At 48.3% G+C, this 24112-nt stretch overlaps 1 protein-coding gene across 1 annotated transcript in view; it reads left to right on the top strand.

Moving 5' to 3' along the window:
• Positions 1 to 24112, top strand: part of LOC140431005 (potassium voltage-gated channel subfamily KQT member 1-like) — a 1144532-nt gene that overhangs the window by 445322 nt on the left and 675098 nt on the right. The window contains exon 14 of the mRNA XM_072518896.1: positions 4235 to 4358. Within this exon, the coding sequence (XP_072374997.1) occupies positions 4235 to 4358 (124 nt within the window). The remainder of the gene's footprint in view (positions 1 to 4234; positions 4359 to 24112) is intronic.

The following is a 24112-nucleotide window of genomic DNA, read 5'->3' as shown; positions in this document are numbered from 1 at the left end:
TTCATGAAAAGAAGCACGTGGCATGTTTTTTTAAGGCATTTTTCTTTAAGGCATGAAGGTCAATGGTAAAATAGAAGTGAGCAAGACTGATAGAAAGTAACGGATGAAAAAGTACTTTCCACCACTGAAGAAGATAGATTTTGACTTTCTGTGATGATGTACAATGGGTGATGGTCAGCATGTTTTAGACCCAATTTTATTTCTGTACCAGTTTCCCATAAGCAAGAAACAGAATACAATTTTGAGCCTTCCTTTGACTGCCGATACTTTGTAAAAAGAGTTTCCTTTTTGCATGTCTTCATGGTGCCTCAACACGCTTGATCTGTATAATAACGTCGCTAAATCGCTTTGTGAAGCTGCAGAAGCAGTCAGGTTTTGTCCCTTTTAAGGTGATGACTCATTCAGAGTAGATCTCCTTAGCACCTACAGTCCTGTGTTATTGACAAGAGCACTCCCACGCTTTATCTGTACTCCCCTTCAGTTTTCAGCACTAAGAGTGAAAGGGTGTAGAAATATAACAACCAAGCATGTCCACCTGATTTCCATACACACGTCGTGGGATCAATTTTCTTTCTCCCCCATTGTGAAAACGAGCAGTGGAAATCTAGCCCAAAACGGAAAATCTACACACTATCCTTTTCGAGCAGGGATCGGGCTGGTTTAGCACACTGGGCTAAATCGCTGGCTTTTAAAGCAGACCAATGCAGGCCAGCAGCACGGTTCGATTCCCGTACCAGCCTCCCCGAACAGGCGCCGGAATGTGGCGACTAGGGGCTTTTCACAGGAACTTCATTGAAGCCTACTCGTGACAATAAGCGATTTTAATTTCATTTCATTTTCATTTCACAAGATAGAGGTTGGGAGTGGACAGTTTGATTGATTTTGTTCGCTAACCTGAGGGAAGAAAGGTGAATTGCTGCCATCCTCATTACAGACCAGCTTAGAAATCAGTAGCATAGCACAGGGTTCGAACCTGCAGTTCACCAAATTGGTATGGTTCTTTAGGAACTTTTGCCTTGCCTTGTAAAATATATACATATGGAGATAATGGGCGGGATTCTCCGGCTCCCTGCCGGGTGAATCCCGCCCGCCATTCCGACGCCGGCTGCCGAATTCCCTGGTGCCAGTTTTCGGGCGGGAGCAGTGATCACGCCGCACCTCCGGGCCCCGATGGGCCGAGCGGCCACCCATTTTCTGCCAGTCCCGCCAGCGTGAAATAGGCATGGTCCATCCCGGCGGGACCTGGCTTGGAGGGCGGCTAGTGGAGTCCTCAGGGGGCATGGGGGATCCGGCCCCGGGGGAGGCTCCCACGGTGGCCTGGCACGCGATCGGGGCCCACCAATCTGCAGGCGGGCCTGTGCCATGGGGGGACTCTTTCCCTCCGCGCCGGCCTCTGTAAGGCTCCACCATGGCTGACGCGGAGACAAAAGCCCCTGCGCATGTGCAGGAAACACGTTGGCTGTTCTGCGCATATGCCAGAACACAGCGGTGGTTCTGCGCATGCGCCACCCCGCCTAGCCCTCGGAAGTGTGGAGGATTCGTGCGGCTCCTGGCTATATCATACATATATATTTATTTCATATTATACACACCCGGGGAAATTACATTCTAATTAACCAAGGCCATCCACTAGGCATCCAGACTGATTAACCTCCCTTTGTTTTGTAGTGGGGTGGTTGTGCTTATGTACTGTGAAGTGTTAAATAACTTTCCCTATGGTTCCAGAAGGCATCCTTTTTCAGGCCTGTGCAATGAGCCATTGTGTTTCCTTTAGCTAATGCTGGTGAATTAGACTTATCCCCTGCTTCATTTTTTTTTCCCCCTTTTAAAATATATTTTATTCAAGATTTTTTGGCCAAACATAACAGTACATAGTGTTTCTTTTAAACAACAATAAAGCAATATAAATAACAGTGGCCAGTTTTAAACAAATAAATAAATAATATATGAACAGAAACAAAAACCAAACTAAATGGCAACTGCCTTGTCAAAAATAAATACTCTCCAAAGATACAATCCAACAGTCCAATATACATTACCTAAAACAAGTGCCTATACATATACAATAACATCCCTGAGAGTCCGTCCGATTCCTCCCCCCCCTCCCCCCCTTCCCCCCCCCCCCCCCCTCCCCCTGGGTTGCTGCTGTTGTCTTCTTCTTTTCCATTCCCTCTATCTTTCTGTGAGGTAGTCGACGAACGGTTGCCACCGCCTGGTGAACCCTTGAGCCGAACCCCTTAGTACGAACTTAATCCGTTCTAACTTTATAAACCCTGCCATGTCGTTTATCCAGGTCTCCACACCCGGGGGTTTGGCTTCCTTCCACATTAACAATATCCTGCACCGGGCTACTAGGGACGCAAAGGCCAAAACATCAGCCTCTCTCGCCTCCTGCACTCCCGGCTCTTCTGCAACCCCAAATATAGCCAACCCCCAGCTTGATTCGACCTGGACCCCCACCACCTTCGAAAGCACCTTTGCCACCCCCACCCAAAACCCATGTAGTGCCGGGCATGATCAGAACATGTGGGTGTGATTCACTGGGCTTCTCGAGCATCTCGCACACCTATCCTCTACTCCAAAAAATTTACTGAGCCGTGCTCCAGTCATATGCGCCCTGTGTAACACCTTAAATTGTATCAGGCTTAGCCTGGCACACGAGGACGATGAGTTTACCCTATGTAGGGCATCAGCCCACAGCCCCTCCTCAATCTCCTCCCCCAGCTCTTCTTCCCATTTCCCTTTCAGCTCATCTACCATGGTCTCCCCCTCGTCCCTCATTTCCCTATATATGTCCGACACCTTACCATCCCCCACCCATGTCTCTGAGATCACTCTATCCTGCACCTCCTGCGTCGGGAGCTGTGGGAATTCCCTCACCTGTTGCCTCGCAAAAGCCCTCAGTTACATATACCGAAATGCATTCCATTGGGGCAACCCATATTTTTCCGTCAGCGCTCCCAGACTCGCAAACGTCCCATCTACGAACAGATCTCTCAATTGTGCTACCCCTGCTCTTTGCCATGCTCCAAATCCCCCATCCATTCTCCCCGGAACAAACCTATGGTTATTTCTTATCGGGGACCGCACCGAGGCTCCCGTCTTTCCCCTATGCCGTCTCCACTGCCCCCAAATTTTCAATGTAGCCACCACCACCGGGCTTGTGGTGTATTTCTTCGGTGAGAACGGCAACGGTGCCGTCACCATAGCTTGTAGGCTAGTCCCCCTGCAGGACGCCCTCTCCAATCTCTATCCCCTGCTTCATTGCTCAGGTCAGCCCTATAAGGTCAGTCAGGGGTGAGTTTTGCTTCATTGTTGGATGTCAAACTTGGCTGACAGCTAACTTTCTCAGTAAAAGGTCACCAACTTTAGGAGCCTTCCATTAAATAGGGAAAGAATCTTTGCCTTCATCTCTGGGATTGGTTATTGCTGTTTTTTAAAAAAATGTTAAATTATCTGTGATGAACGGTTACTGTAACACTGTACCCTTGTCATCATGTAAGGTGATGTCCCCTTTAAGACCGGGCTTGGAACCCTGGGGAACTCCGCCTCTGGCTCCACCCATCTGGGAGCCGTATATAAGGGGCCGCCTTGTGGGCAGTGCAGCAGTTAGCACACGTCTCAGCACTAGTCTAGTTCTTAGTTTATTAAAGCCTTCTTTACTGTTTACACTCTAAGCGTCGTTATTGAGGGTACCACACTATCCTTCTGTGTCGGACACAAACAAGCAATGTGTAAAAAACAAGTGTTTGTGGCTGCCTCGCCTTTAGGCTGTGTGAATGAATGCATTTGTTGTAGCTCGCTTGATGCATGAATGGGAAAAGACAACAACTGTATCACCAGCTTCAGTTTACTGAACTAGCCACAGCTCTTATTCCTAGCTACTGCCCGGTGATCACTGTTGCTCAGTGTACGTGTTTGAATAATGGCGATGGGGATTGTCAGGAGGATAGTTATAGAATGGGTGCGTGCAGAAGGGAATTGGGTTTGTCATTAAATAGGGTGCTGACACTTACTGCCAAAGCTCGAATGTGATGTGAATATTGACTGCATGGCAAAGGCACTCTCGGGTTGCCAGTGCCCATAAAAATCGACATTGGTGTGAACCAGTACCTTAAGGTGAGGGGAAGGGAAACAGCTAGAACATTGTTGGGGAAGAAGCGTTAACTGATGTTGAGTTCTGAAATACTTTATCAGACTGATGCTTGTTCTTTTTTTAAATTATTTCTCACAGTGAAGAAATCCCTTGGGATGCTTGATTCGAGCAGTGGAGCCTTGTCAAGAGCAAACAGCTATGCGGATGATCTTGACTTCATCGAGGGAGAGCCAGTACTGGCTCCTATCACACATGTTTCTCAGTAAGTGGCAGTGCACAGTTGCTAAATAGATGTTGCTGTGGTTCCGGGGGCAATATTTGGACCTGGTGGGGTCTGTTCCAAATTATAGTCCATTCGCCTGAAAGATTTTTAAAGGTGCATCTATGACGTTGTGTTTGTTTTACACCATAAAAGCCACACGAACTTTCAGACTGAATGTTCAGGAGAGTCTGCTACCAAAGATTGTTGAAATTGTTAATAACTTCTATTAATAATACATGGGTGGATTCAGTCTCCTCAAGTATTTTTAAGTATCACATAAACTGCTGGCTTAGAATCAACACAGACCTAGTAGGATAAAACTCTGTTGGTGGGGCAACAATGACGGGAGAGAAGAAAGGCCCGATTGCTTGTTTTCAAGTCCAAAATGCATGAGATTGCCTGGTATTGCCTGAGGAACACACCTTTGTTGGGGACATTTCATATATGGTGGATCTTCCTGGTCATGCAAAATCTCCCCCCAAGGCATACGACTTGCTCAGACACAAAGGAAACTGGGTGGGGAGGCACACACACCCTGAAGGGAGGCTGCACACTGTGTGGTCCACCCTACGCAAGTTCCTTTCACTGGGCTGCCATCAAAATTGGGCATGGGACCAGGTAAATCTGCCCTCACATATCAAATCTCTTACTAATCATTTGAGGTACGTAGGGAATTATTTTAACCTGAAACCACCCAGCAAGAGTGGACTGGATTGGATTGGACACCCAGTTTATACCCCAACTGATTTTAAATTCCATTGACTTCAGTGAAAAGTCATACTGAGCAGAATGTGGAACAGGCATCTGGTGTGACCCGGTCAAATTCCCATCCCAAGGCCAGATTAAAATGACCCCCTTCAGACTGTTATCAAGTTTGATCGGTTGTGATATTCTCTCATTGCGTGTATTTTCTTTTTGTTTGTTAATTATTAATAACCATTGCAATACTTGTTGAGTAGTTTGTGGTTTCTGTGGACTTAAATCCCCATGCATCACACTAGACGTGAACTGTTTAATTAACCACAAAGTTGAAGCTGTCAGTGCAGATGGAAAGCTGGGCCAGTGGTATCTGGAATGTAAGTTTGTGCCTATGAGTGAGTTCTAGAGAAGTTTGAACTTTTATTGTTTTTTTTTGTAAACATTTCAACGTTTGCTCATGAGCACATCCTCTACGGATTGGTTGGGTCTCAATCAGGAATTGTGGTGGCTTGGAGAAATCCACCTGGAAACATTAGATCTGGTGGGATACCATTGTTTCTTCTTCATTCTTGTTCTTAGTAACATGACTGCATGTGGACCACAAACATGTTTTTATAGCCTTCGACTGAATGTTATTTTTAGAACGTGAACTTTTCATTCACAAAACGAAAAATAAGTTGCAGTAGGGCTGCAATTTTCACAAAAATAGCAAACAATTGCTGAGTTTTTCCTTGCTGTCAACTCTGGGTTGCTGTCCCTGCCCTGGTCTCTTGTGTCTTAATTCCAGGTGATGTGGTCCTTTAGTCTGACAGACTTGTGTTGTTATGCAGCTGGATTTGCTTTAGCTGGGTCAGTCATCAACTGGTCCACAGTGAGTGTTTCCACAATGTGAAGGATTAGGATGAACCTGAACATTTTCCCTGAATCTCATATTCATATAGCAATTAATTGATTGCAGGAGCGTGAGATTAGCTAACATATTGAGTTCCCAAATGCTCTTCCTTTGCATTAAATGTCACGAGTGACATGTAACCGAGTTTGGGGGCGTCATTCTCCCCCCCGCCGGGTCGGAGAATGGCCGTTGGCCGCCGTGAATCCCGCCCCCGCCCCCGCCGAAGTCTCCGGTACCGGAGATTGGGCGGGGGCGGGAATCGGGCCGCGCCGGTTGGCGGGACCCCCCGCTGGATTCTCCGGCCCGGATGGGCCGAAGTCCCGCCCAGAAATTGCCTGTCCCGCTGGCGTAAATCAAACCTCGTATTTACCGGCGGGACCAGGCGGCGTGGGCGGGCTCCGGGGTCCTGGGGGGGGGCGCGGGGCGATCTGACCCCGGGGGGTGCCCCCACGGTGGCCTGGCCCGCAATCGGGGCCCACCGATCCGCGGCGGGCCTGTGCCGTGGGGGCACTCTTTCCCTTCCGCCTCCGCCACGGCCTCCACCATGGCGGAGGCGGAAGAGACGGAAGAGACTCTCCCCACTGCGCATGCGCGGGAAACTGACAGCAGCCGCTGACACTCCCGCACAGGCGCCGGGAAACTGTCAGCGGCCGCTGACGCTCCCGCGCATGCGCCGCATTTCCGCGCCAGCTGGCGGGGCAACAAACGCCATTTCCGCCAGCTGGCGGGGCGGAAATCCCTCCGGCGTCGGCCTAGCCCCTCAATGTTGGGGCTAGGCCGCCAAAGATGCGGAGCATTCCGCACCTTTGGGCCGGCGCGATGCCCGTCTGATTGGCGCCGTGTTTGGCGCCAGTCGGCGGACATCGCGCCGTTGGGGGAGAATTTCGCCCTGGCTGTCTCATGTGCAAATTAGAATATTTTTATTATGGATTTGAAGGAGATTAAATTAAACAGCCCTGATTTCTTCTCTCACCATCCATCCATGAACAGAAAAGTGTTTTGATTTCCCCCTTTATAAGCGGTGGCATATTTCCCAACATCTCAGTTTCAGTGTGATCGAATTTTTATTAATAACCAATGCTCATAGCAAACTTGAGATAGATTAAGCTTTGAGGGTTAGTTTATTCACACACTCAAAATGCAGGAGGGGGATGTTGCGACTTCCCCTCACCCCCACCCCGCTCCGTGCATTCATATATTAAAAGGATAGCGAAGGAAAGATTTACAGGGCAAAGACCACAGGGGAAAGAATTATTGTTTCCCATGAGTCCAGAGTCCAGAATCAAAGTCCAATGGTGTATTTATTCAGGGAAGTCACTTTTCCAGTAAGGCTGACTTCCACAATGAGGCAGGTATACAGGGATGACGTAGTCTTGTAGGTATGATTCAGAAGTTCCAAAAGAAACAATGTAGATAGAGGCCAGGCATTCAAACCTAGACAGAGCCTCTTTTCTGTGCTGCTGCCTGGTAGGTGGAACGATGGTAGCTCCACAATGCAATATTGCAGGCTCCTCCAGATGATAGGGGGGAGGGGGGATATTGTTTGAAGACCACTGCCAAAATATGGTATCAATCACTTTTAAGAGGTCATTGTCCAGTTTAAAATTTTAGGAAGTAGTCATACTTATACAAATATATATATTTCATAAAAATATAGTGGGCGTGATTCTCCCAGCCCCTCGCCGGGCCGGAGAATCGAACCGCGCCACGCCACCCCGACGCCGGCGTGAGATTCTCCGAGGTGCGGAGAATCGGCACCATTTGCACCGTCGCGTCGCGGGCCGCTGTTCGTGGCCGGGCCACCGATTCTCTGTTCACCCCTCGTCGCTGCCGGTGGGAACTCTGCACAAATGGTCGGGGGCAGCTTGTGGGGCAGGGAAAAGCACTCCTTCACCGGGGGAGGGGGGTGGGGGGGGAGGGGGGGTGCGGGGACCTCTGATGGGGTCTGGCCCGCGATCGGGGCTCACCGATCGGCAGGCCGGCCTCTTCCCCCCCCCCCCCCCCCCTGGGCCTACTTTGTTCCTCTTCCGGCCCCAGAACCTCCGCACCATGTTGCGTCGGGGCCAGAGCGTTCCGTGAGTCTACCGCGTATGCGTCAGTTGGCGCTTCGCCACTGCGCATGTGCGGGTTGGCGTCGCCCCCAGTCCACGCCAGGATGTAAGGCTGGAGCGGCGTGAACCGCTCCAGCGCCGTGCTGGCCCCCTGTGGGAGCCAGAATCCCTACTGCCCGCCCCCGTTTCGCGCCCTCGTGAAACCCGACTGCGTTCACGACGGCACGGACACTTAGTCCCGCGATCGGTGAATCGTGCCCAGTGTGAAGTCTTAGCTACATTACATTTGTTAATACACCAGCACAAATTTCAAAGGAGATGTAGAGTCTCTACTGTAGCCTTACCTACGGTATTAGAGAGAAGGTTAGGGCATTCAAATAAAGTATCAAATGAACTGTTACATGACAAATAAAAAGGTGAATGGGGAACTACATTTGAATGATGCATCAGATACAAGAGCCTGCTATCTACTGCACCACAAGCACCAGAATTTCTGATGGTTATTTAGTTGAACACTGGAGAATGGTTGTGCCATCATTGTGGTTTCTAACTGAGGCTGATAGGGGAGCAATACATCTACTCTATTATTATTCAAACTTTTAGTATGTGACTCAGAATTGTGTTTCAGGGTGGGAGACAATTCATATCTCCCAGCTCATCATTATGTGAAGAAGCCATGCCTATTACCCAGTAGACTGTGGGAACAACAATGCATAAGTTTGTTTTATTTGATTCAACTATAATTTATGTGGTTCACTTGTTTGCAATGACCTCCCCCCAATCATAACTCAGAATGTTCCAGAGACTTAACCATATGGCTAGAAAGAACAGTTTAAATGATGAATTCAGAAAGTTTATTAAACATTAGAAAAGTAACAGGTCAGAAAGATAGAAAGCAAAGTATCAGCTAATAGCAATCAGCAGTAATTAACAATAAAATGACAAATCTTGGCCAGGATTCTCTGATCCCGCGCCAGGTCGGAGAATCGGCGGGGGGGGGGGGGGGGGGGGGGCGCAAATCTGGCCATGCCGCTCCGATGCTGGGCCGCCGATTCTCCGGCGACCGGAGAATCAGCGGTAATCGCGCCGGCGCCACAGCGCCAGTCAGATGCCGTTGAAAGCGGCCCCTCCGGCGATTCCCTGTGCTCGACGGGCCGAGTGCCCGCCGAGTCCCGCCGGCGTCATTCATGCCTGGTCCTACCCGGCGGGATCTCTGCGTTCTGGTTGGGGGGGCCGTCCTGGGGGGGGGGGCCGTATCGGGGGGGGGGGGGGGGGGGGGGGAGCCGTATCGGGGGGGGCCTCCAAGGTGGCCAGGTCCACGATCGGGGGAAACTGATCGGTGGGCGGGCTCATTCCGGGGGGGCCTACGTTCCTCCGCGCCGGGCCCATTTAGTGTGTTGCCCGCGGGCCGGCGCGGAGACGGCTGTGGCACGCATGCATGGACCTGCGCCGGCCGCAGTGCGCGCATGCGCGGAGCTGCGCTGGCCGTAGCACACATGCGCAGACCCACGCCAGCCGTGGCGGGCTGGATTTCGGAGTCGGAGCAGCGCACAGCACTCCGGCGCCGTTCTAGCCCCCTAGGAAGGAGTGAATGCCTGGGCCTGGAGGCCCGTTGACGCCGGCGTCGCTCGCGCCGATTTTGATGCCGGATCAACACTTGGCCGGGATTTCGGAGAATCCCGGCCCTTAACTTTCACAATTGAACAGACTTCTCACCACCCTTCTCAGATCAAGTCATGAAGTGACAACCACGAAGAACATCGAAAGCTGCTCAGAGCACCTCTCCATAAATATCATACTCTTCCCACTTCTCCTCTTCTTTGCCTCTGCCTCCCAAAAGCATCTCTCTCCCTCTCGCTACCCATATCCATCTCTGCCTTTCCCTGTCTCTCTGTCTCTGCCCGTCCAAAATTGCTTCTCAGGAGCCTTTTTTATATCTTACAATTTGAAAGCCCTCCTTAGCCAAATGTTGGAAAACTAGCCAACTGGTCTATAATTTGTCAATAATGAAATAAGAATTAGTCCATTGTTTTGTTTTAGTTAATTACATATATTGTCTCAGCTTCTTCTCAAACAGGGGGCGCGATTCTCTGAAATGGAGACAGAGTGTTTGCACCGTCGTGAACGCCGTCGAGGTTCACGACGGCGTGAAACGGCCCCTATCCCGACCGATTCAGGGCCCGAAAATGGGCTAGGAGCGGCGCCGCGTCATTTACACGCGCCAGGCCTTGGCGCCGTGTAAAGGCGGCGCCGCATACATGACGCAGCCGGCGCCACATAACTGCCGTCACCCGCGCATGCGCGGTTGCCGTCCTCCCCGAGTCCGCCCTGCAAGAAGATGCCCAACGGATCTTGCGGGGCTGTGGAAGAAAGGAGGTCCTCCTTCAGAGAGGACGGCCCGACGATCGGTGGGCACCGATCGCGGGCCAGACCCCATTTGAGACCCCCCCGGTGCAGGATCCCCCCCCCCCCCCCCCCGCAGGCCGCCCCCCCCCCCCCAGCGTTCCCGCGCTGTTCCCGCCGGCAGCGACCAGGTGTGGACGGCGGCGGGGGGAAGCCGCCGTTTTGGGCAGGCCGCTCGGCCCATCCGGCACTGAGAATCGCGGGGGTACCGGTGAATCGCCATTTTGGCTGCCTCGGGCGATTCACTGGACCGCGCCGCGCAAAACGCGATTATGCCGATCTGGCTGCTTCCGTGAATCGCGGGAGGGCGTCGGACTGGCGTCGCGGGAAAATTTGGCGACCCAGGTGATTCTTCAAACCGGAGCGGGAGCGGAGAATCATGCCCAAGATCTCTTGAGGTAGGCTGAGTCTCGAGCAATACTTGGTCAACATATCTGTCTGTCATTTGGAGTTGAGGTCCCGTAGACAAGGGTCTAGTCAGTCCTCCTAATCAACATTCATGTCATCTCTTTATTCTGCGGCCTGATAAATACACAACAATGTTATTCCATAGCACTTTAAGAGTCTGGATTAATAATCAAGTTTTGATAATATGTTTATAATTATAAAAGTTATAAATATTTGTGTTCCAGATTGTATTTCCAACCTTTCTAACATATCAATTAATGAATTACTAATTTTTTTATTGTTTCACAATTAAGGCTGTCGACTGAACTAATCTGGCTGGCTTCCAATAATACTTGTTTTGTTTTTATTATAATGGCTTCCATCAATTTTAGCAGCAAATGCTTAAGAGTATATGAATTCAAATTACAAAATGACAGTCACACTAAAATTAGCGATTTTGAAACTACCAACAAATGTCAACTGTAGTAAAGACTGCAATCCTAGCAGTAGAGAAGATGGCAATGACTGACATACCACAGAGTGGAGAGCAGCAAGATGGTAAGTGAAAACAGTATTGAAAGAGGAGCAGCCTGTAAAGAGGTGGGTAAAACCTGGGGACCTTACTATGAGAAAACAGTGAAAAATTGCTTCCACTGCTGAACAAATGGTGAACTTGGGCACAGTAAAAAGGACTCTCATTGGAAGAACAGAAGTGAAGGGAGGAGGAAAGTTCTTGAACTGAGGGCTATTAGACAGTGAGATACTTCACCACATGGTTGTTGAGGTAGTGACTGAACATAATTTAAACTGAAATGGAATAAATATTTGGGGTGGACCTGTAAAAAATGTGATCAAACAGGAAACCTGCAGGGGAATTCTGACTATGATTTTGAGATGAATATCAGTAGGTTATATGATTACAGCCAGGATATTGGAGAAATATATCTGTTACTAACAGTGAAGTATATTGAATTTTTGGATAACTGTGAGTTATAAATACAATCTGTATGTTGCCATTTGTCCTTATCAGTACATTTTTAGGGAGTTACCCCAGCGGACTCAAAGTTCCTCTCACTTCTGGCTTCCCCTTTGCAAATTGCTCCTCCTCCATTGGTTTCCACATTCCTCCCACCCTCGGTCTTTTTTCTTTCTTACCCTCAGCCTCTCTTCTTCACTTGCTCAAGGTTAACCTCTCAGTACTTGGAATTTTGTGCACAGCAGCTGCAGATGTGAAACCATGAACATAAATGCTTCACTACAGGGGACGTAACCTTTATAGTTTGTCCAATAGCATAACCACAACATTTCCGTACCCTGATTAGGGATGGGGAAGTGGATGGCAGCAGGGCACTTCACCTCGTGGGAAAGGAAACATACTCAGTAACAATCCTGTCCCACCCAATCTAAATGTCTTTGATGCGAGTCTGAATCCATGCTGCTCCCACCCAGAGGAATGAATCAATGGAAAACAACAGTTTCTTCTGAAAAAAAAAAGACCCAGAACATGAGACCCAGAATTGTAGAAAAGTGACCTTTTCCGAGAAGTTTTGAACATACTTATAACTTCAACCAATGCATTCAAAAGCAAAAATAAACGGTGACGCAGAACCAGTTGGAATGCAACCTTGAATGAGTAATTATGTTCAGTGATATTTTCCATATTTGGAGTCTTGTGTAATGATTGTTAAAATGGCAGGTTGATCATTGCCTGTTCCGAGAAGAACCTGAATGGTTTTGACACCCACATTTTATATATAGTTTAAAGCATATATTTGTTCAAGAAGAAATTTCCAAATGGCAAAGCCAAAGTACGAGCCTTTTTAATTGAATGGAATTTAAAGCTTCTCATTGGAGACAAATGTACTTGGCATGCAATCAGTCGATTTATTAACGAACAAAGGAATTCTTCACTCAGTAAGTTGACATTCCTCATCAGGAAATCTGCACCCCTCGCTTCAGAGTGGAAAAGAAGCACGCTCATGCTCATCTATATTGGCTTCAAAGAGTCTTCAAAGGATATGCTTAAAAGTTGTTTAATTTTGAACAGTTGGATGCAATTTACCGGTAATGAAAGCTGATGACATCATGTCTATGACATTGTGTTCAATTCCAGTTGACAAGTGGGTGCTAAGAACACTTGCGTGTTCTAACCAAGCAAACACAGCAATAAAACCAATTGATGTGTGATGTTGATACAGCAGTTTGCAGTCAAAGTTTAATTCAATCAGTGCCCTGCTTTACGTTTTCTCTAATGTCTGGGTCAATTTTTTTCTCTATGCGGATGCTTATTTTCTGGTTCAGTGAGCAATAAAGACAATGAAAAGCTTTACATGATTTTTTTTTTAAAAAATCATTAGATGTACTAGCTGATCTGTTCATTGCACCAGTTCCTGAATTTCTGTGTGTTTCTTTACCCACTAACCTCAAAGGATATTGACTTAGGTTTAGCAATAATGTTACATCGACATTCTCCAGTTGGATTGTGTTTCTATGGTTTTAGAGGGCTCAGATTTAATGTTACGTTTGTGTGATTCTCATTCTTTAAAACCTTTGGACAAAATTCCATTCCATTGTCAAAGTGGACAAAAATAGTCACTTAAAAACATTGCAGATGTATTATAAGATCTTCAACCACCAAGTTTTTACATAAATATCTAGCCTTGCTCTTTTATAACAATGCTTTTCTGATCATTATGAGTAGATTTTATCGAAGGACTCAATCATCTCCTTTGCTGTTCCCTGTGTCGTGTTACGTACACTGGTATAACACTGGCTGCAACTGGATGCAGCATAGATCAAAAAGATACTCCAGACCTTGAAGTTAGTTCAATCAGGTTTATTGACCGAATAGCACAGTTAGCACAGTTCTCTGTGAGTTTGACTCTCTGCTAACTTAAGTGTGGTTACTCTGTCTGACTGAACCAGACTAGCTCTTAGCCACATGGTGGGGTTGTCAGATTGTAACAATACCCTTGACTGACTCTCTATATGTTCATCAGTGGAAAGAGGCGGAATGTGAGTGCCTTGTGTCTTTTATAATCAGATCTCACCCCTGAGTGTCCTGCCTGCTTATTGGTCATGTCCTGTTCTTTGTGTCCATTAGCTGCTTGTCTGTATATCATTATGTGTGTCCCCGCACATCATGACATCTCCGCTTTTTTTAATGTTTGGATGACATATGTGAACGTAATAGGCCAATATTAACGTATATACATGCAGTGGATGTGAACATATGTACATGTGAAAATAGCTGTCTAATGCGAGAACACAAAACATAGCAAACAGAACAAATGTTCAGAAGTCCAGTCTCTGTGGTTTGCGTCTGATCCTGGTCGACCGCCGGAGAGGTGGTGGTGGGGAAGACAGCGCCTTGATGGGCGGGATTGAAGCCTGACTGGTGGCCTCGTGAGTCGAGGTATCAGGAGGTGGCAAAACAACAGAAGGAAACGGAGAAGAATGTGGTTGCGGGCAGGCAACTTTGCGCAGTGCCCGTCTGTTTCATCACACAACACAACCATCAGCCAGACGCACAACAGACAAGCGGGGACAGCCTGTCGAACAATGACAGCTGGAGCTGACCAGCCGCCATCAGGGATCTTGACCCGAACAGTGTCTGATGGGGATAACACGGGAAAATCGGTGGCATGAGCATCATAGCCCTGATTTTTACGGTCTCGGAGTTGCTGTACCTTCTGCAGCACCGGGAGGTGATCCAGGTTGGGCACGTGTATGGCTGGAAGTGTCGTTTGCAGGTCCTGTTTATCAGGAGTTGAGCCGGTGACATGCCAGTGGACAGTGGGGCCGCCCTGTACGCAAGCAGCGCAAGGTGAATGTCAGACGCAGAATCCACGGCCTTGCAGATGAGCTGCTTCACTATGTGCACCCTTTTCTCAACTTTGCCATTTGATTGCGGATAGTGTGGGCTAGGAGTGACGTGATTGAACTGATACGACTGGGCAAATAGAGACCATTCATGGCTGCTGAAGCATGGGCCATTGTCACTCATGACAGTGAGTGGGAAACCATACCTGGAGAACGTCTCCTTACAGATGACGGTCCGAGATGTGAGGTCTGAGAGCTTCATGACTTCAGGGTAATTGGAAAAATAATCAATGATTAACTAGTAATCACGACCATATGCATGAAAGAGGTCGATGCCAACCTTGGATCACGGAGAGGTTTCGATTTCATGCTTACTCTGCGCTGGCTGGAAGCGGTGACAGGTCGCACAGTTAACGACCATGTTTGAGATGTCCTGGATGATCCCGGGCCAGTAGACAGCCTGCCTGGCTCTGCGTCTGCACTTCTCCACACCCAGGTGGGCCTCATATATTTGACGGAGCACCAAGCTCTGGAGACTGTGTGGAATTACAATCCGGTCCAGTTTGAGGAGGATGCTATCAACCACCGTCAGGTCGTCCTTTACATTGAAAAATTGAGGGCACTGCTCTTTTTGCCAGCCATTGGCGACGTGTTGCATAACACGCTGCAAGAGGGGGTCTTTGGCTGTCTCCTCACGGATACGAATCACCTTCTCATCAGATGCCGGGAGGGTGCTAGCACACAGCTGCACCTGTGACGTTCAGTGGTTCACTTGGCACGGTGATGGAGTGGGACAGTGTATCGGCAACGATGAGCTCCTTGCCAGGCGTGTAGACCAGGTCAAAGTCATACCTTCTGAATTTGAGGAGGATGCGCTGCAACCGAGGCGTCATTTTATTAAGGTCCTTATAGATAATGTGGACCAGGGGCCTGTGATCTGTCTCAACTGTGAATGTCGGCAGGCCGTAGACATAGTCGTGAAACTTGAAAATATCAGTGAGAAGGCCCAGGGATTCCTTCTCGATTTGTGCATCCCTTTGTTCGGTGGGCGTCATTGCCCTTGATGCGTAGACAACCGGTGCCCAGGATGAGGTGTCATCACGTTGCAGCAGGACCGCACCGATGCTATCTTGGCTTGTGTTATAACCTGCCTGCTTACCATTGGCTGGGGACTAATGACAATCCCACAATCCTGTAGGAGTATGAGCTTCCCCAATGAGGGGGGCGGAGAAACCATTAGTAAACTCCAAGTATAAATAAAGCTGGCCAGTTTGGAATCAGGAGGAAGGAGTGTGCAGCAAGGGAAGTTGCTGCTGCTGTTATATATATATATGTTATTGTAAATAAATGTTATTACTTTGTATCCTTAAAACTCGTGCTGGATTCTTCGTGGCCCTCACAAAAGCTTGCATCTGTCGAGACCCCTGTCTGGGTCGAAAAATGCCAATACAGGTGCAGTGGTGAGCTTGGCTTTCAGCTCCAACCACTCTTCCTAATGGGCCGCCTTCCACTCGAAAGCAGTGTACTTCTTCACATAATTCGTCGGGCCATGGTGTGTGAGACCAGGTTTGGGATGAACTTGCCCAGAAAATTGACCATGCCCAGGAAGCGCAATACCGCCTTCTTGTCTTCCGGGTCCTTCATGGCTGCGATGGCCTTGACCTTGTCTGTGTCGGTTACACGCCCTGCTGAGAGATCTGGTCTCCTAGGAACTTGAGTGTCGACATGCCAAAGCAACATTTGGCCCTGTTCAGCTTCAGGTCATTGTCGTGGACATGGCGGAATACCTGCTGGAGATAGGAAACATGCTCCTCAGGGGTCGTGGACCATATGATGACGTCGTCCACGTACACACGAACACCTTTGATGCCCTCCATCATCTGCTCCATGATGCGATGAAATATCTCCGATGCCGAATGGCATACGGTTATAGCAGTACCCGCCAAACTGCTGAACTCATCCAGCTGGATTTGCCAGAATCCATGTGACGCATCTAACTTTGTGAAAAACTGTGCCTGTGCCATCTCACTGGTGAGTTCCTCCCGCTTCGGGATGGGGTAGTGTTCACACATTATATTCTGGTTGAGATCCTTGGGATCAATGCAGATGCGCAGGTCTCCAGAGGGTTTTCTAACCACCACCATTGGGCTGACCCAGTCAGTCGGTTCGCTTACCCTGGAAATGATCACCTGTTGCTGCAGCTCCTTGAGCTGTTCCTTCAGGCGCTCCTTCAGCGGAGCCGGGACCCGGCGTGGTGCATGGACCACTGGCTTGGCATCAGGTCGCAGTAGGATCTTGTACCGATATTGCAAAGTGCCCATCCCGTCAAACACATCTGGACACTGAGCGAGGATGTCGCCAATGCCAGCTTGAAAATCCACTTTGGAGGTTGCCATTGAATAAACCCGCTGCACCAGGTTAGTTTTTTGCAGGCATGTGCGCCCAGTAGGGATGCCCTGTCCGGCTTGACAATTTCAAACCTTAGCCGTGCATGGGTACTCCGGTTGGAGATGAGTAGATGTCAGGACCCCAGTGCCGTGATGGCATTACCATTATTGTCCAGAAGCTGGCAGGTTGCTGGAAGGACCTTGGTGGGGCTTTGTGATGTATTTGAAGTCTGCCTGTGAGAGGAGGTTGGCAGAAGCACCTGTGTCCAGCTTGAACTGGATGGAGCAGCGGTTGACCTGCATCACCGCACGCCATTCGTCCTCCGAATCCACAGAGAGGATGGAATGAATGCGAGATGAGTCAGGTGTGGCATGTTCACTTGTAGTAATTATGCCCACGCAGTAGGCGGGCTCCAGGCAATCGTCCTCTGGATCCGTTGTACTGCCGGGATCAGAATCCTGTAATCGTCGTTGCACATTCTGGATGCGTCGTCGTCAGAATTGGGAGCGCCGGCCTCTGACTGGTGGTGCAGACGTGCACAAGGCTGCATAATGTCCAGGCTTCCCGCAGTTTAAACATCGCCTGCCTCTTGCTGGGCAGTGTCCCTTTAAGTGGGTGTTGCCACAGTTCGGGCATGTCATGACGTCAGTGTACGTAGTCGCACATGCGCAGTGCGGTCGGCAGATGTCTGCACCTGCGCAGTGTGGGTGTCGGCCGCTTCGTTATCCCGTTCGCATCGCGCATGCGTGGGGCTCTGGGAAAAAAGCGCGAGATGGCCGCTGTCTTCAATACTGAGGTGCTGCATCCGCGAGATGGTCCGCACACTCTCTGCCTCGTGGGAGGCAAGTTTCTCATTTTCAGCTGATTTGTATTGAGAATACCGATTTTTTGCGTGCTCATGCACTGTACATGTTTCAATTGCGACTGGCAGGGTTATATGCTTGATTTTTAAGAGCTGCTCTCTCAGAGGATCAGAATGAACTCCAAACATGATTTGGTCTCTGATCATGGAGTCAGCAATATCACCAAGGTTGCAGGACAGCGCTAGCAGGCGGAGGCTAGTTAAGAAGGCATTGAAAGATTCATCTTTACCTTGAAGACGTTGTTTGAATATGTAGCGCTCAAAGATTTCATTGGTGTCCACTTCACAGTGACTATCGAACTTGTGCAGGATGGTCTGAAACTTTGTCTTGTCCTGGCCTTCGGTGAAGTTAAACATGTTGAAGTGTTCGATGGCTTGATCACCCGCTGTCGAGAGGAGAAACGCGATCTTTCTTGCATCAGACGCACGCTCGAGGTCTGAAGCTTCGATGCACAGCAGAAACTTTTGCTTGAATATCCGCAGTTGGCACTGAAACCGCCGGAGGTCCTGAGCTGGTGAGGAGCCTGAATCTTCTCCATGGTGCCGGGATACATTTGCTGGTTGTCACGGAGCAGACTGCGGTAAGCCACCTTAAATTGGTAGTCTCCTGGTATCATGTCGTGTTAGGTACACTGGTATAATACTGGCTGCAACTGGATGCAGCATAGATCAAAAAGATACGCCAGACCTTGAAGTTAGTTTAATCAGGTTTATTGAACTAATAGCACAGTTAGCATAGTTCGACTCTCTGCTAACTTAAGTGTGGTTACTCCGTCTGGTTGAACCAGACTAGCTCTTAACCACGTGGTGGAGGTGTGAGATTGTAACAACACCCTTGACTGACTCTCTAGATGTTCATCAGTGGAAAGAGGCAGAGTGTGAGTGCATCGTGTCTTTTATAATCAGATCCCATCCCTGAGTGTCCTGCCTGCTTATTGGTCATGTCCTGTTCTCTGTGTCCATTAGCTGCTTGTCTGTATATCATTGTGTGTGTCCGCATATCATGACACCCTGCAGGCAAAGAGAGTTGGATTCCAACATTGCTATCAGTTAGTGCAGGTTGATACCCAGAAGGGAATGGGAGGGAATTAGTGGCCAATGTGAATTGTCTGGAAATAAGGACTAATTAGGCCGCAAAGGTTAATCCCTGGGTGAATATGAATCTACAGGAAACAAACAGCTGACCCATTGAGCTTGTCCATACTGTCATGTTGAGGGTTGCCAATCCTCCAGGATTGTTCTAGAGCCTCCAGGAATTAAAGATTAATCTTCAGTAGAAAAAAGGTGCGCAATGGCAGATGGCACTAAAGTAAGGAATAATAGGGTGTGGGATTCTCCGAGCCCGCGCCGGGTTGGAGAATCATCGTGGACGCGAGAAATTCCTGCCACACCGCTCCGCCACCGGGACGCGATTCTCCGGTCGGGGGTTCCGCCGAGTCCCGCCGGTGTGGTTCCATCCTGATACCAACCGGCGGGAGCTCGGATCCACAGCCGCGGTGGACGTCTTGGTGGGGGGCGGGGGATCTCACTCCGGGTGGGGGGCTCGTCCACGGGGTCCAGGCCCGTGATCGCGGACTTCCGATTGGCGGGCGCCCGCGATTTGGAGGGGGCCAACCTCCTTCCGTGTGGGCCCGCTGTCGGTCTCTGACATGTTGCTCTGTGCCAGCGTGGAGACGACAACCATGCACATGCGCCGGCGCGGAGACGTCGTGCCGGAGCAGCGCGCAGCACTCCGGCGCCATGCTAGCCCCCTGAAGACCGCTGAATTGCTGGGCCAGGAGACCCGTTGACGCCGGCGTACACTACTCCGGTGTTTACGCTGGCGTCAACACTTGGCCAGGGTTTCAGAGAATCCTGGCCAGGGTATTCACATGGCCCAGACTAAGGGGGAATGCAAGAAGGTTTCAAAAAATTTTTTTTAATTCTTTACAGGTTGTGAGCATCATTGGTTAGGCCAGCGTTTATGGCACATTCCTAATTGACCTTGAAAAGATGGCGGTAAGCTGTCTTCTTGAACCACTGCAAGCCAAGTGGTGTAGGTACACCCACAGTTTCATTAGGAAGTGAGTTTGACCCAGCAACAGTGCTGGAACGGTGATGTAGTTCCAATTCAGGATGGTGTGTTGCTTGGTTATAGTGCATGTGTATAAATGCACTAAGTATGTTACATAAGGTTGGTGAGCTGCAGGTTCAGACGGAGACAAGGGAATATGTGGCAATAACTGAGATGTGATGCAAAAAAAGGACTGACCTGGGTACTAAATCTCCCTAGATGTAAGGTGTTCAGGACAGAAAGAGAAGGAAAGAAAGGAGGAGGGGTGGCAGTATTGATTTAAGGAGAATAATACTGTGCTGGAGCAAGAGATTTCCTGGAGGGATCCAAAACAGAATTTATTTGGTAAGAATTACAAAACAATAGAGGTATCATTATACTACTGGTAGTATTCTATGGACCACCAGCAGGAAAGATACAAAGGAGCAGTTTTTTTGCAATATTAGAGATGTGCAAAAGCTGTAGAGTGATGATGGTGGAAACTTCCAAATATCCTAATATAAAATGGGTTAGTAACAGTGCAAAGCATAAAGATTGAGAGCCAAGAGAGTCTGAAGTGTGTTCAGGGGAACTGTCTTGATCAGTATATTCCTGGACCATGGAGGAAGAAGGCATTGCTGGAACTGTTTCTGGGCAATAAGGCAGGCCAAGTGGATCAAGTGTCAGTTAGCAAACATTTAGGGAACAGGGATCATCGTATCAGTATCCCCGCATCGTATCCCCGCAATGCCACCTAAAAGGGGCTGGTTTAGCACACTGGGCTAAATCGCTGGCCTTTAAAGCAGACCAAGTCAGGCCAACAGCACGGTTCAATTCCCGTACCAGCCTCCCCGAACAGGTGCCGGAATGTGGCGACTAGGGGCTTTTCACAGTAACTTCATTTGAAGCCTACTTGTGACAATAAGCGATTTTCATTTTTTTTCATTCATTTCGTATCATAAGGTTTAGTTAGCTATGGGAAAGGGGAAGTAGCAATCTACAGTCCACCAGTCCTGCCCTGCTTCTAGCTACTCTTACCAGGAGATCTGCTGGAATGGTATGCCACGTTTGTCTGTCTTGCACCATTCTTACACATCCATTGTTGGCCCATTACCCCGCTCTATCCCCGCAATGCCACCTAACCTGTACATCTTTGGACGCTCAGGCGCAATTTCAGCATGGCCAATCCATGGGACAGTGGGAGGAAACCGGAAAAGGAAACCCACGCAGACACTGGGAGAATGTGCAAACTCCATGCAGTCGCCCAAGGTCGGAATTGAACCCCAGTCCCTGGCGCTGTGAGGTGGCAGTGCTAACCACTGTGCCACCGTGTCGTAGTACAATCAAAAGCAGATCTTCCTGGAGGATGAAAGATATAGAGAGTAAGATGAAGCATTAAAAGGGGCATATGACAGATGTCTGGTTGATAAAGCAAATGAGAACTAGGCATAACAAGGAAAGTTCAGAGGGGAAGTACAATAGGAAATGAGAGACAAAAAGAGAGCATGAGACGAGAAAGATGTGTAGATAGTTTAAAAAATAGTAAGAGGAGGGCTCTGGCTGACTAGGGACCAAAAAGGAGATCTACACATGAAAGCAGACGGCATGCTGAGGTATTAAATAAGTATTTTGCATTTGTCTTTTGTCTTGATCGGAGAGGCTGCCAAAGTTGTAGTGAAAGAAATCTTCCAATCACCTTTAGCTGCAAGGCTGACTCCAGACGACAGAGAATTACAAATGCTATACCCTTGTTCAAAAAGGAGTGGAAGGATAACTGCAGGAACTGCAGACAAGTTTGGTGGTCAGAAAGCTTTTCAAAGCAATTATTCAGGACAAAGTTAAGTCACTTGGACAAGTGTGGAAAGCCAGCATGGATTTGTCAACAGCAAATTGTATTTGCTGAACTCGATTGAATATTTTGAGGAGATAACAGTAAGGCAGGAAATAGATTTGGTGAACGGTTGCTCTAAGGACTGGTGGAAGCATACAGTGGGGATTCCCTGATTGGTATGAGGACCATTGTTTCTCTTGATATATTTATCATGGATGCATAAGATACAATTTCAAAAGTTCAAAAGTGTGGGAAGTATTGTGAACTGTGAAGAGGATAGTTTTCAAGAAGACGTAGACAGGCTGATGGAATGGATAGTCACGTGGCTGAAATTTAATGCTGGGATGTGTGAAGTGTTAATTTTTGGAAGAACGGAAGAGGAGAGGCAAAATAAAATAAAATGTACAGGTCTCCAGAGAGTGTGGGAACAGAGTGATCTGAGGGAACATGTACACAAATCATTCAAGGTGATAGGACAGGTGAGAAAGTGATTAATAGCGTGTGAATGATCCTGGTTTTTATCTATATTAGTGTCACAAGTAGGCTTACATTAACACTGTATTAAGTTATTGTGAAAAGCCCTTAGTCGCCACATTCCGGCAACTGTTCGGGTACACTGAGGGAGAATTCAGAATGTCCAATTCACCTAACAAGCACATCATTTTGGTCTAGTGGGAGGAAACTGGAGCACCCGGAGGAAACCCACGCAGACACAGGGGGGAAGTGCAGACTCCGCACTGACAGTGACCGAAGCCGGGAATGAAACCCAGGTCCTTGGCGCTGTGAAGCGACATGCTAACCACTGTGCTACCGTGCCGCCCAAGAGGCATAGAGTACAAAAGCAAGGAAGTTCTGGTCAACCTTTATAAAACGCTGGTTTGGCTTCAACTAGAGTATTGTATCTAATTCTGGGGCACCATACTTTAGATAGCATGGAAGGGTATTAAAGAGTTTGCAGAAAATATTTACAAGAATGTTTCCTGGGATAAGGGACTGTATGTTGGTAAATTAGCTAAACTGGGGTTGGTTTTCCATGGAGAACTGAAAATTGGAAGGAGGCTTGATAGAGCTATTCAAAATGGGTCTAGACCGGGTAGACAAATAAAACCTTGGTGCAAGGGTCAGAATCGGTGGAAATCAATTTAAGGTGATTGACAAAAGGACCAGTGGCGACATTAGGAAGAACTTTCTTACATAGTGAATGGCCAGGATCCAGAATGCACAGCCTGTGGCATGGTGGAGGCAAATCCACCTTGGCTTTCATAAGGGAATTGAATAAGCCCCTGAAGAGAGGCTAATTGCAGGGCTATGGGAAAAGGGGACGTGGGACTAGCCGGGTTGCTGTTGCAAAGAGGTGGCATGGATACACAAAGTTGAATGGATTCCTGCTTTGTTGCAAACATTCTATAGAACATTGCTGCGGCAATGCAGGAGATTATATCATTAATAAAACATTATAAACATGTTTCATTGTGAAAAATGGCAGCTTGACAGACTATCAAGCAATGTTTTCTTGGACATTTTATTGTGTGTGTCATGTGCGACACCTTGCACAGTTTAGTAGGAATATTGCTGTCAAGAATCATCTAATCAGATCTTAAAGAGTCTGTTTGCCTTCCAACCTGGGAGGGGGTGTCGGGGATGGTGGACGATGTGTGCTCTCGACCATTGTTAGAGGAAGTGTGGGAGTGGAGTGGTTGGAGGGAGGACATCACATGATGAATCCTTCATAAGACCGTAAGACATAGGAGCGGAAGTAAGGCCATTCGGCCCATCGAGTCCACTTCGCCATTCAAACATGGCTGATTTCAACTCCATTTACCCGCTCTCTCTCCATAGCCCTTAATTCCTCGAGAATACATCCAATCAAAGTTGGCACAACTAATCATCATGCACCTTAAACACGGGACATGCATCATTTCCCCCTCTACCGTCACCCCAACTCCCACTCCCTGACCAGCCAGCTATACAGTTTCCTGGGAGAGGCAGATAATTTCAGAGAAAAACAAAACACTTTTGGAAAAGATTCTCCTCTGATTCTGAAGACCATTAAAAAGCCCCAGGCAAAAAGGAGAAAATGGCAGATTGGAATGGTGAGAGCTGGCGAACTTTGAAGGGATGTTAGTACGTACCTTTTTATTTTTCCCAGGTGTTCAGGGCAATGCTTGATAGAGAGATGATTTGCTCTAACTTTGATGGATTTGTTTGGTTGAGCAGCCAATCTGAAATATGCCTCATAGATGATCAGGAAGCTGTAGCACGAGGTTTTGAACACACCAGTTAGTTTTAGGGTTGCTCTTTAGATGGGACTCGATCAGCATTCTGAGGTTACTGTGGTTCGTTCATTACCCTTTAACCTGTGGACCTAGCCCTAACACTATCTTGGA

This window comes from Scyliorhinus torazame, chromosome 10, assembly GCF_047496885.1.
Source record: "Scyliorhinus torazame isolate Kashiwa2021f chromosome 10, sScyTor2.1, whole genome shotgun sequence".
NCBI classification, from domain to species: Eukaryota; Metazoa; Chordata; class Chondrichthyes; order Carcharhiniformes; family Scyliorhinidae; genus Scyliorhinus; species Scyliorhinus torazame.
The sequence above is the reverse complement of the archived record's forward strand: the minus strand, read 5'-3'. Positions and strand labels throughout refer to the sequence as shown.